General features: G+C 44.1%; 1 protein-coding gene across 1 annotated transcript; it reads right to left on the bottom strand.

Moving 5' to 3' along the window:
• Positions 1-1,189: 1,189 nt before the first annotated feature.
• leng8 (leukocyte receptor cluster (LRC) member 8) lies at positions 1,190-10,731 on the bottom strand. Its single transcript, XM_060065045.1, has 15 exons — positions 10,386-10,731; positions 9,896-10,028; positions 9,520-9,663; positions 9,286-9,366; positions 8,317-8,836; positions 7,995-8,151; positions 7,463-7,633; positions 7,077-7,361; positions 6,644-6,802; positions 6,265-6,562; positions 6,003-6,104; positions 5,815-5,883; positions 5,610-5,739; positions 5,269-5,476; positions 1,190-5,170 (listed from the first exon to the last, which is right to left on the bottom strand). The coding sequence occupies exons 1-15, from the start codon at positions 10,424-10,426 to the stop codon at positions 5,008-5,010; spliced, it is 2,661 nt and encodes an 886-aa protein (XP_059921028.1). The 5' UTR covers positions 10,427-10,731; the 3' UTR covers positions 1,190-5,007.
• Between the last annotated feature and the right edge of the window lie 967 nt (positions 10,732-11,698).

Here is an 11,698-nt window from a genome sequence, read left to right as displayed (position 1 = left end):
TTCTGTAAAAAAAAAAGTCTATCTAAAAATAACTTGGTAATAATAATCGATAATTAGTCTAGGCTTCTTTTCATTTCACATATCAAAACAGTTTCTCTCCCCATGAATATATTTTGTTCACCACTTTGTTGGATTATATTTTGTCTACCAAATTAGATTGTTTTGCCTGAGTGAAATCCTTAGACCGATGTGCTTTCTTCAAACTTATTGTGTAATATTTTGAGAATGTGCTTGTTGGATGAAAACTAATTTAACAATAACTGAGACCATTATTCAATAGAAAATGTGCCAGAACATTTCAGATATAAGGCTTAACCACCTCATTCTTCTTGTGACTGGTCTGTGGTCTTTAAATAAAGCCATCTTTGTGTTCATTTCCTCTGTCCTTCATCTTTTGCTAATTTTCTTTTCTTTACTTAGGCCTATCTAATCTTCTCGACTTTTTACTGTGTCAGCTCCTCAGAAGACAAGTCTTTACTCTTTGTGGCTGAAAAATCCTAATACTTAACATGCTTACCATTAACACATTCTACTTTCAGTGCTCAGACGTTGTAGTATACCTGAAAGTTTTCTTAGTCTTTCTTTAGGCTATTTGCATGGTGTGTAGGTCTATATTATGCTCTGGCCAGCTTTCTTTCCTTTCCACACTTCCTTGTTTTCTGTCGGTCTGCTTTTCTTTAAGCTCCGACATTTGCTTTTTAATATTTCTTACCTTCCTCGATACTATAAACATGTCAATGAATTACTTAAAAGTATAATTGCTGACTTGTCAGTAAGTATTCAAGTCATTTTACAATAAAAAAATTGGAAGTAGTCATCTTTGCTACTTTGAAGATTGTGACTATTCTCCTTGAACTGATATCTGCATATGGGTGGAAAATATATTGATTGAACATTAATCACGTTTGAGCAGGACCATGGCACACAGGCAAAAAGAACGACCTGAACAACGATTTAGCCTTTCTAAAATGTATCTGCATTAATAGAGATGTGCGTGCAGATTAAAAATGTCTCCCGGACCAAAAAGAGTACTAGCGTACGAGTGTTAACAATGGCGGGAGCATCAAGTGGTTTTGGCCTATATATCAGCTTGCTACACCGGAAGCCACACATTGACCTTTGGCCGCCACCCAAGAGTTCAGCCCGTATACAGGTTCCCACATTAAAGACAGTCACGACTGACGCCATACATATTTGATTGATTTTATTAGACTTCTCGAAAATCAAGAATATGTACACATATACAAAACGGCAGTATAATATATATCTGTGGAGGATTGAAATTGACGTAAAGGAGGGGGTAGGGGGACATTGCAATAATCCTTGAGCTTGGATATTAGTTAGCCACAGCGTTTACGGATTGCACACAATACAATACTTACTACTGAGTGGCAAGTTGCACTCAAAGAATGGCACTAACATACTCAACACAAAAAAACTGGAGTGTGTGGTTAGAGAGAGAGAGAACACTTGGTTAGCAAATTGATGAAAGGAGAGGATGAGGGGGGGCACATGCAAGTAAAATTTGAGTAGAGAGTGGACAAGGTGCAAAAGACAAGGTTTTAAATAGTCAGAAGCTGATGGAGAGAGATGAATTGTGCACGTACGAAGGAGGGGGAAAACAAGGGAATCACAACCAACCAAAAACATGAATTGATAACGGGAGGACACACAAATTGAATTAAGAGGCGGGTCACTGATGAATTTTGGAGCATCAGTTTAACACACCTGTGTAAGAGACATACAGTGTTGAACCTGGAGTCTTAGGCTTACAACAAGCCAGTGAAAAGGAGCAAACAAACTGCTGTAAACCAACATACATCTTAGGTTTTCTAGTTGAGCAATAAACATTGTTTTCTGTATGTCCAGATCGATTTTGCGGTTCTACTCTATTCTAAAGTGAAAGTTAAGCTAATTCCTATCTATCTAAATACAAAACCGAAATGAACTACAATCTTAACTGAAAAAAAAATATTGAATGTAATATTGACATTTACGGTCTTTTCACAAATCATAAATGCATCTGGACAAACAGAGCACTACAAGAATGCTGTAATTGTTGTTCAAAAACAAAAGAAATGTGAGCAAGTAAACTGATGCGGGTTAATGGACGTTTCTTTGAAATTCACAAACGCAACCATGTTGTGCATCAGAGACATTTCAGCATGTGGGCCTCCCATGTATATTTGAACAGGCCGTTTGGCTTGAACTTGAGTCGATCAAACCAAGAGTTGGATTGCTCACAATTCTCTCTCTCTCCGGTTGCTTGCTTCAGGAGGCCGAGGTCGGTGTTGCCCCCACACACATGACTCCGTTAGCTCCTGCAATGCAGTACTAAAAAAACACAAGTCAGAAGGCTTGCAGCATGTTAGACAAAACAGTGAATAGCAACAGGAGGGTAGGGAAAATCTAACAACCATATTCAACAAATGTGTAGGAAAACAAACATTCCTTTTGATGGTAAATGTAATGATTTGGGATTAAATATCCATTTCTAATCAACTCATTTTAACCTCCAACAGATTGTTTAACTTTGCAATTTCCCCACTACAAAATCACCAAAACAGTTCATATTTCAAAAATATGAACCATTTTGGGAACCCGAGGATGTTTAACAAACCAAATATTTGTCATAACTCGCACAACAAAAAAATAAACTCAAAATCAACCAAATTCTATACACACACTGATAGATAAACAAGCCATAATATAGACCGAAACCATTATCTGACAAAGATTTGGTTTAGAAAACTGCCCCCTTTGGTCAACCACTACTAGATGTAATAGTAGTTGTAGAAGTACTACCATTACTAATAGATATGTCAATATGTTTTATGGATTCAATAGGAAAAACAATGTCCAACGAGAGCCTCCAATGTATCCTAATTGCAAAAAACGATAATACTTGTCAATGTCATTAACAAAGCAATGCCACCTATAAAAGGGAATCAATATCCTGAATTCAGCTGTACATATTTACATAAACTGTTGAAAAATAATTGAGCCAAAACAGAAAGGTCACACCTTAGTGTGAACATAGCTAGACCAACTAAAGCAAAACTGAAATATACATATTCACAAAAAGAAAATCTGCAAGTTTATACTCTACTGGATGCCTACAACAGCCATTTACTTGCTCAAATGCACACTGAAAGTGATTTCTCAGATGAGCAGTGTAATACTGTTTTTTTTATCTGTGTTGTGGGGAGACTTGCTGCCTGGCTCTGGTCTGCCCATCCCTGCCGTTGGGAGAACATTGTGCATGCCTTCTGCGTTATTTTAAATGAGATTAGTGCCAACCAATACAGGAACAGGCAATATATTCAGGATAGAAATACTTAGTATTCATGCCAGAACAAATCCCTTTGTGATTTCAGGAATGGACATGTCCTGGCGTTAAGAGCTTATGGCTCCTAGCTGGAAGGTTTTTGTTTTCATGATGTTTCCCTCTACTTGCTACCACTCTCCACAGAACCCCATTTATTGCAAGTTGATTTTTGTCTTTGATTCATTTTTTTATTACCCTATCAAGTAGGTCAAATTATATAGCAGCATATATCATCTTCTCTAAACCTTTACCACTTATGGAAGATGTTTAAAAAAAGAATAATTTGTTGAATACATTTAACTAAACATCTAGAACCTAGGCTAGGAAACCAACCATCTGCCTTAAACTGTAACCTCCCTGTTGCCCTTCCCAAAACTGCCACTTGCCATCTCTTACCAGCCACTCATGCCAACTGCCTGCTTTAACCGGATCAAGGTGTAGTATACAAACCATCACGTCCATCCTGGGAGCGTTGCCACGGCCGACGTTGAATTGGAGGTAGAGGCTCCTCTGCGGCCAATCCACTGTTGATACGATGGGCAGTGACATTGCCATTTACTTTGTGTACTGTCCAAGGCAAAGGTGACAGGCTTACTCCGGATTCTCTAGTGCTGACTGCACGGCTCCACCTCACCATGGTGGCGCAGATGGATTCCCTCCGCCTGCAGGCGATGGCATACTGGGGCAATGAGTTGGATTTCCTCGTTACCGGGAAGGGGAGGTAGCCCCGGCTGGCAGTGGCCATACAGATTATTAAAGTCATTGGCTATCTTGGGATATATCATGGCAGCGTGCCATTCAAAGGGGCATGGATGTACTAATGGTGGCCAATCCTATGGGAGCTTCAGGAAGGTGGTTAGCCAGGTAAGACCATGTTGAATTCTACTTATTAAATCAGGAACGGGACCTAGAACTACTCCATTTCATTAGTCCATTTCATTCAGGCGGGTGTGGTTGGTTGATAGGATTGACAGCCAATCGCATTGACAGCCAATCGCAGATACTTCAGGATAATTGAAGGGCAGGGGTGAGGGGACAGGACATACAAACCAGCTCCTCTTCTTCAGCGTTGCTGGGATCTCCACGATACTTTGGCTTACAGTCTTTAAAACACAACACGTTGTCTTCAATCCCCCGGGCGTTGCCCCAAGGGCTGAGAGCTTGATGGGGGACTTGGAAGAAGACATTTTGCTTTTTGAGAAGACACCACTTGAATCTTCAGGACTTGGGAGCTGTTGACTTGAGGAAGGAAACACACAACAGAACACTGTTAGCTTTACATCCGAGGGTGCTAATGGGGTGAGGGCCTGGGGGGGGGGGGGGCTTCACTGACTCTGCTAGGCATTGTGGGGCTTGATCACTAAACTGGTGTCTGGAACTTGGATCTAGTTTGAATTGTCAAGTAATAGGCTGTTTTTGTAAATGTTGGTGGCTGTTAAATGTATGTCCTGTGTTTGAAGTGTCAGTGGCTCAGCTTGTCTCAGTAGTAAGGTTTTAGTCTGCGAGCAGGACCCCTAGACTACTACCATGCTGCTGCTCTGCCTCACTTCAGCCGCTACGTGTCTTCCACTAGCCGAGGGGATCAGAGTGCAGTACATACGCCCATATGGTTCCCTGTCCATCCCTATGCACCTCATTTTAGAGCTCTTCCCCTAACCTCGCTTAACCCCTCCCCTCTCTCAAGAAGCTGCCACAGCTGCTGAGCTGGCTTTGCAGTCTATTTTGCTGGGGTCAGAAGGGTAGTAGGTGACCCCTAACCCGGCAAGATAAGCCAAACAGGTGTCTAAACAAGTGAACCCCAGAGCGGATTGCACATTCTGGACCGGCAGGTCGGGTCTAAAGCTGTGGACAGAGAGAGAAACAGAGAGGGACAGTTAGCATTTAAAACCGCAACACAAGTCATGAGTCAGCCATCAACCTACATCGGGAAATTAACTCACGTTTTGAGCATGGCCCGTAATGCAATCTTTCTCTCTCTGTCAAGAAACTTATCAATGAGGTAAGAAGCCATGCGTGGGGCACACAGGTAGAGCTTAAAGAAGCGGTTATAGTTGCCCAGGGCCCAGGCAGCCCGGAGGGAGAGAGCATGAGATACACAGCTATCCTCCCGCAGGGCCGGGGTCAGGTATACCAGCTCAGTGGTCAGATCTACAACATCAACCAGGCAGACACAAAAAATATTAACACAGGTGGATCGTGTATCCAAGAACTGTCCCAATATAAGAATTGTACAATGTTCAATACGTTCAGATAATACACAGATTACCAAATGTGGACTCACCCCCAGAGTTTTTGGTGAAAATGTAATAAAGCAATCGGTAGGCTGTAAACTCCCCAAGGTTTTCCGAAGGATTGTCCTTGTAGAGGGCTTTAAGCTGCGTCTGGCACTGGTTGAACTCCTCATGGTCGCCCTGTAAGACATCCCAGTCAATCCCCCTGTCGCTCATCGTACCAATCACCCATACATCAAATATTATCTGACAAACCTTTTCCAGAGCAATGCGAGCGTGACACTCGTACACCTCCACAGTGAACTCTGTACGGACTCCTTGGACCTGCAGGGTTCAACCACAACCCCAGTGAATGTTGGTCTTGACTACTGTGCAGTATCGCTCAAGAGAAACCACCACTGAAGTGCAAGAATGTTAATTAGAGGGGCCAAGCCCACACCAACCGTGAGGTCCTGTCGTATGGACTTCATCTGTTCACATGCATAGGTGTAATCATGGTGCGTCTTCCAGTGAAGCTTCACCGCCTGGATGGATTTTCTCAGTACCTGGTGAGGAAAGATCCAGAAAGAGAGGACACGCACAAAAAATAAAGTTTACTCTATGGTTTTTCGAAATTAAGAAAAGATCGATTTTTCCTTTGAGCATATCAAGCTTATAGAAACATTGATATTGCTCAAAAAATAATAATGAAGCCTAATCACTCACATGCACAGGGCGCACAGTGGCGGGGTCTGGGGCACAGGTGAGTCTCAAGTAGATCTTAGTGATGTCCTGGCAGGTTCCTACAATAGGACAGTCCTCCCAACTGAGGCCCTCCTGGGTGCCGTTGGGCAGGTCCAGGGAGTTGATGGAGAGAACCAAGGGCTCTGAGCGCAACTGCTTGTGAAAGCGTTGTGCTCTGCTCTGCTTCTTGGCCTCCCTCATAGGGTCATGAAAGTCCAGGCCGGCGTTGCCCCCTTTCCTCTTCTTTCCACCGACACCAGCGTTGCCGTCATCAGCGTTTCTGCAAAGGCCCAGGAGAGGTTAGCGTTTGCTATACTCACACTCGACATGCTTGAGCAAGGGTGATCTTGACATACGTTACCTCCTTCCTCTATTGGCCTTTCCTCTCCCACGTCCTCTCTCTCCGCCTCCACGGCCTCGCTCTCTGTCACCGCCACGACCCCGGCCTCCTTTTTGCCGCCGAGACAGCTGAGGTCGGAGGTCACTGGAAATGCTGCTGTCAGACTGGGAGCCGGAATCACTAGGGAAATAAAGACAGCATATTAGGAAAACGCATTTCCTTACTTATTATTTTTATTTATCACATGCCATTCCTAAATTAGTGACAGAGTGCTGTGCTATCTACACACACACGGCTCACAACATTTCATTTCTGCAGTCAGCCTGGTCAGTTTCAACCAGCAGCGCCAGACCCGTCCGCTCTTCAACAACAACGACATCAGCAGCAGCAGCTGTAATAGGCTACGCTAGCTGAAGGGTGAACCACATGAGCAGAGAGCCTAAACAGGCTTTACCTGCGTCTGTGTCTCTGGCTGCGGTCCCGGTGTCGGCTGTGGGACGGTGACGGTGAGCGAGACGAAGAGCGGGAGGAGCTCGATGATGGGCTCCGCTGGGAGAAAACGTTGCGGTAGTGCCCAAGCCTGTGTCCTCCTCCTCCTCCACCACCACCTCCACCACCACCACCACCTCCTCCTCCTCGACCCCGAGCAACTGTCGGAGTGCTTCCACCGCGGCTTATAGCGCTGTCCAAAGTCCTCTGTGATGGTATGGCTTCCCAGCGAGACTGCTTGGCTTTCAGTCTGAGGGGAAGATCAAATGTATACTATAAAATCACATTGAAACTAGCCTTTTGTATTGCAGAGTCACTTTGATTGGCCACTATTTATTGACATTCACTTACTCAGGCAAAGCCTCACGGTTCCAGTCAATGGTATACGCGGACCCATCCTTCAACCGGTCCTGCAGCACTTCTTTGAGCACCTTCTCAGTGCGATCCTTGTCGTCTTCAGTCTCACAGGCAGTGAAACAGCGCTGCACATATTCCTTCATAGCCTGAGGCCAGTCCTGGGGCCTAAGAGTAAAGCTCAGTCAGGACACAACGATCAATCAAGAGTAATAGAGCAGTAATTCATCCAGTTGTTCTGCAGCGCCACTGCTGGCAACACTGCAACCGGCCGTGAATCCAGTCTCAAACAAAACACACATTTTTAAGATTAAATTCAAAATGGTTATTCTTCTAAAATTGTATTGCTATGCCCCTGTCTGCTGCCATTTAATTTGGAATTCATGCCACCAGAGTTTTGCAGGATCCACCTCTCTGCCGGAACGCCCCAGCAGCGCAGAGCACAACACCACCGTTTACACGCACAGGTCCCTGACTCGCACCTCAGAAACTGATGGAAAAGTGGTACAGGAAACAGCCGGGGTCTTACCTCATTGGAGCTGCTCCAGAAGCAGTGTTGGCACCAGCCGGGGAGCCGGGGGAAAGGTTTAACCCAGACGGCTGCTCAACCGGGGGGAGGTTTGGACCGGTCATGACATAAGGCCTCTTTGGAATATTGAATTTCACAGCACCTGCTGCCGGAGACTCTATAGAGCACACAAAACACAGGTGAATGAAGTTGGAAACTATGAAATGTCCACCCTCTAAGCATTCTGTGTTCTGAGGAAACAGACCTGGTGTGGAATATATGTGGAATATACACCACAAACAGAGTCACATACAACACAACCAGTGTAACATGTGTAACTCACGCTTCATGCGGTGCCAGAGTTGTTGTCCAACCGGTTTCTGATTGTTTTTATTTTTGTTGACATCTCCTCCTCTTCCAAGGCCTTGTCCATACTGGCCCTGTTGTTGTTGTTGTTGTTGTTGTTGATGCTGCTGATGTTGCTGATGTTGCTGATGTGGCTGCGGCTGCTGCTGTTGTTGATGCTGATTCTGGGGGTGATTCTGGGGATTATTCTGAGTAGCTTGGTAGGGGTTCTGGGCATGGAAGCCCTGGCCATAGTTGGATCTTCCCTGGTTGTGATTGTACGCACGCATATGGTTGGGGTCAACCGATTGGTAAGGCATTGAGTTGGGGCCGTTGTAGGCGCTTTGTGCTGGGGCAGGAGGGTACTGGGAGTTGGGAAGGGCCGGTATGGATGGAGGTAGAGGTGGTTTTTCCAAGTTGGTTGGACTAGGGGGAGGCTGTGGGATTGCAGGGGCTGGGGGCTGGGCCTGAGGGGGGTAGTTGGATGACTGATCATCAAGTCCAGGCACAGGTGGAGGCTGTTGAGAAAAACAGGAAGTTTCATATTATTCACTATAAGTCATTTGAATTCTTAAAAGGTTATTTCAAATTGTGGCAAGCCGGCTCCGGACAAGCGCCAAAGGTGGCCGTGTGGGAGCAGGGGCGGACGAGTGGGGTGATCTATCTGCTGTCTGGCCAGCCCTACATTGGTTAGGATTAACTCCTTGGACACAGTTTAGGATTTTCCGGTGGTATTGTGTACCACCGGAGGGGATTGGTGTACGGGAACTTTACCAGAGGTTTCTTTGTTGCGGAGGATCCTAAATCCTTTTTTGTTTTTTCTTTCCCTTGGCAGAGTCCAGGGCGTGTTGAATTTTGTTATTAAAATGGCTGCTTAAACTTAAATAGACCTTTGACTTGTGTTCACCGGGAAAAGGCGAGCCACACACGGAGCCGGGTCACCACATAATATAAACCCCTTGTGTACCTGTCCATTAGGAGCAGAGGGAGCTGGGTAACCTGGACCTGGAGGAGCACCGTACTGGTTTGGTGTGTAGGTAGAGCCATACTGGAAATTCAAAAAAACACCCCATTAGTGAACATAGGGCAAAACACTTGCAAAACAAAAAATACTTTTGTTTCTTTAGGAAACAAAATATTTGAATCTTGAGAAGAAATTTCAAGAACAAAATAAATAATCCCCAGAAAGGTCTATACTTACTGGACTCATTGGGTAGTAATAGTTATAGGGATACGTGTATCCTGCTGGATACTGCTGTTGCTGATTTTGCTGGTACCATGGAAAGTACTGCTGCTGTTGTTGTATGGCGGATGAGTCCGGCGCTGATGGCTGAAACTGACCGGCCTGGAATGCACATAAAATGCAGCCATTACCAATTTGTGAAAGTCATAACTTACAATAGAGACAATAGCTTTAAAAGAAAATACTAGTATGCAAACGTATAACATGAGAGAACTTAACACCATATAAATTAACCGGAAACATTCAAATACCATTGTCCAATGATTTAAAGATGTCCTGCATGATGAGCCAACACAAAATCAACACGTCAGGGCATTAACTCATCACACTTTACCTCCGCTGGCGTTCGGTTGGCTGGTGGCGCTTTGTTGGAGCCCTGGCTCTTGGTGATGGAGGCAAGAGCCTGTCTTGCCTTCTCCCACTCTGGGTTCTCATGAGCCTGGCCATCCGGGGAAGCTCCATACGACCTGCCCAACACAACATAACGTCACATCTGCATCAGTCTGGCATGTTTAACAGAATGACCTGACATAAACACCATTACCCTGATCCATTACAATATATATATATTCATTAGGGTTTACGTTAGGTTTTTGGTTTCCTGATAAGAAAAATAGCCATAGTCCATATTTCGCCATGATGGCTGCTTAGCGTTTAGCTGAAACAAATAGCCGTTAGCTAGCCATTAGCTGGTCATTTGCGTCGCATACGAGGCGACAGACGACTTTAAAAAAATAAATTGAAAAAAATGTGCCCTTTGATATTCATTAATTGACTGACATTAGTGTCATTGTATTTAGCTACAATGTATACATGTTACACACCAGTTAGTCGCGGGAGTTGCTTGCGTCGCCTTGGCCGCCATTTCGCCTACCCTTGCTAACTGGCTAGCAGGAAGCGATGCTAGCGTTAGCTCTAGAGTTTAGCCACCGTAGGACCGAAAGGTAAACAAGATGAAGGCGACCGGACAGCTCTCTCGCAGTCGACAGAGAGAGAACCGACCTATTTGTAAAATACAGGTACGTGTATCCTGATAGATGGTAATCAATGTACGCTCGGTTAAAATATAAATATCTACAACGCAATGGGATTATTATCCATTTCAGGAGTACCACTTCGTCCGATCAACTGCCTGGGACACACAAAATGGCGGTTGAGGAAAAAACTTAATGGAGTGACGTTTCCGTTCGTTACTCGTGTGCCTCGGCCAGTGTTGCCGGATTGGGCCAAATTTCCCAACCAATCTGGCCCAATCTGGCAACATTGTCCACAGCGGACGCTTTGGGAGACGGATGTAGACACACAATGACCATATTTGTAACAATTTGTAATACAGATACAGTAGCCTAGGAATGTAGGCCTATCTGAGCTAAATAAAGTGAAAGTGAGTCCAAAGTAAGGTGAAGTAAATAAAACGGGCTCCTAGCAGCCGTATAGGTTGTGGATTTAAATAGAGTATAATTGCTGATGCTCTCCTAATAAGAGCTAATAATCATTCATACGTAATGCCTGATTGGTAGTCAGTCGTGTGTGTGTGTGTGTGTGTGTGTGTGTGTGTGTGTGGTTTAATACTGTTGCACCATAAATGTCATGCTAAATAGAGCCACAACGACATTTCATTATGAATATGTTATTTATATACCTTTTCAATAGATATTTCTGTAGATTCCCGATCACTGAAGGTTATGTTGATATGGGCATATTACGCCACAGTAGGCTAATTACCAAGATATCAAGTTGCAATGATCCAGGGTTTTGTTCCCATCCCTGTTGAACTCATTTATACCCATCTTTGTACAGATGGAATAGGCTAATAACCCAGTATTACCTAATTCAGCCTGGAATCTATATTATACTTTATGTTGAGCATATCCTATACCCTTTTTCATTTTCAGAATTGAGGCTATATTTATTCATAGTCTATTTCATGTTAAGCATCTTTATTTATTTAATGCTTAATTTTTCAATAGAGTGGCGAAGTCACGCCTCTTCCGGTAGGGCTCATGGGACCTATGAGATCGAAAAATATGAATGGGTGTCAATGGAGAGAAAATAATTATTTTCTGGCAGTCTTTATATGCCCTGGATTACACATATGTTGTTTGTGGATTTAAATGATAATTTTTCATGCAAAGAA

This window comes from Gadus macrocephalus, chromosome 11 (genome assembly GCF_031168955.1).
Source record: "Gadus macrocephalus chromosome 11, ASM3116895v1".
Classification (NCBI taxonomy): Eukaryota; Metazoa; Chordata; class Actinopteri; order Gadiformes; family Gadidae; genus Gadus; species Gadus macrocephalus.
The sequence above is the reverse complement of the archived record's forward strand: the minus strand, read 5'-3'. Positions and strand labels throughout refer to the sequence as shown.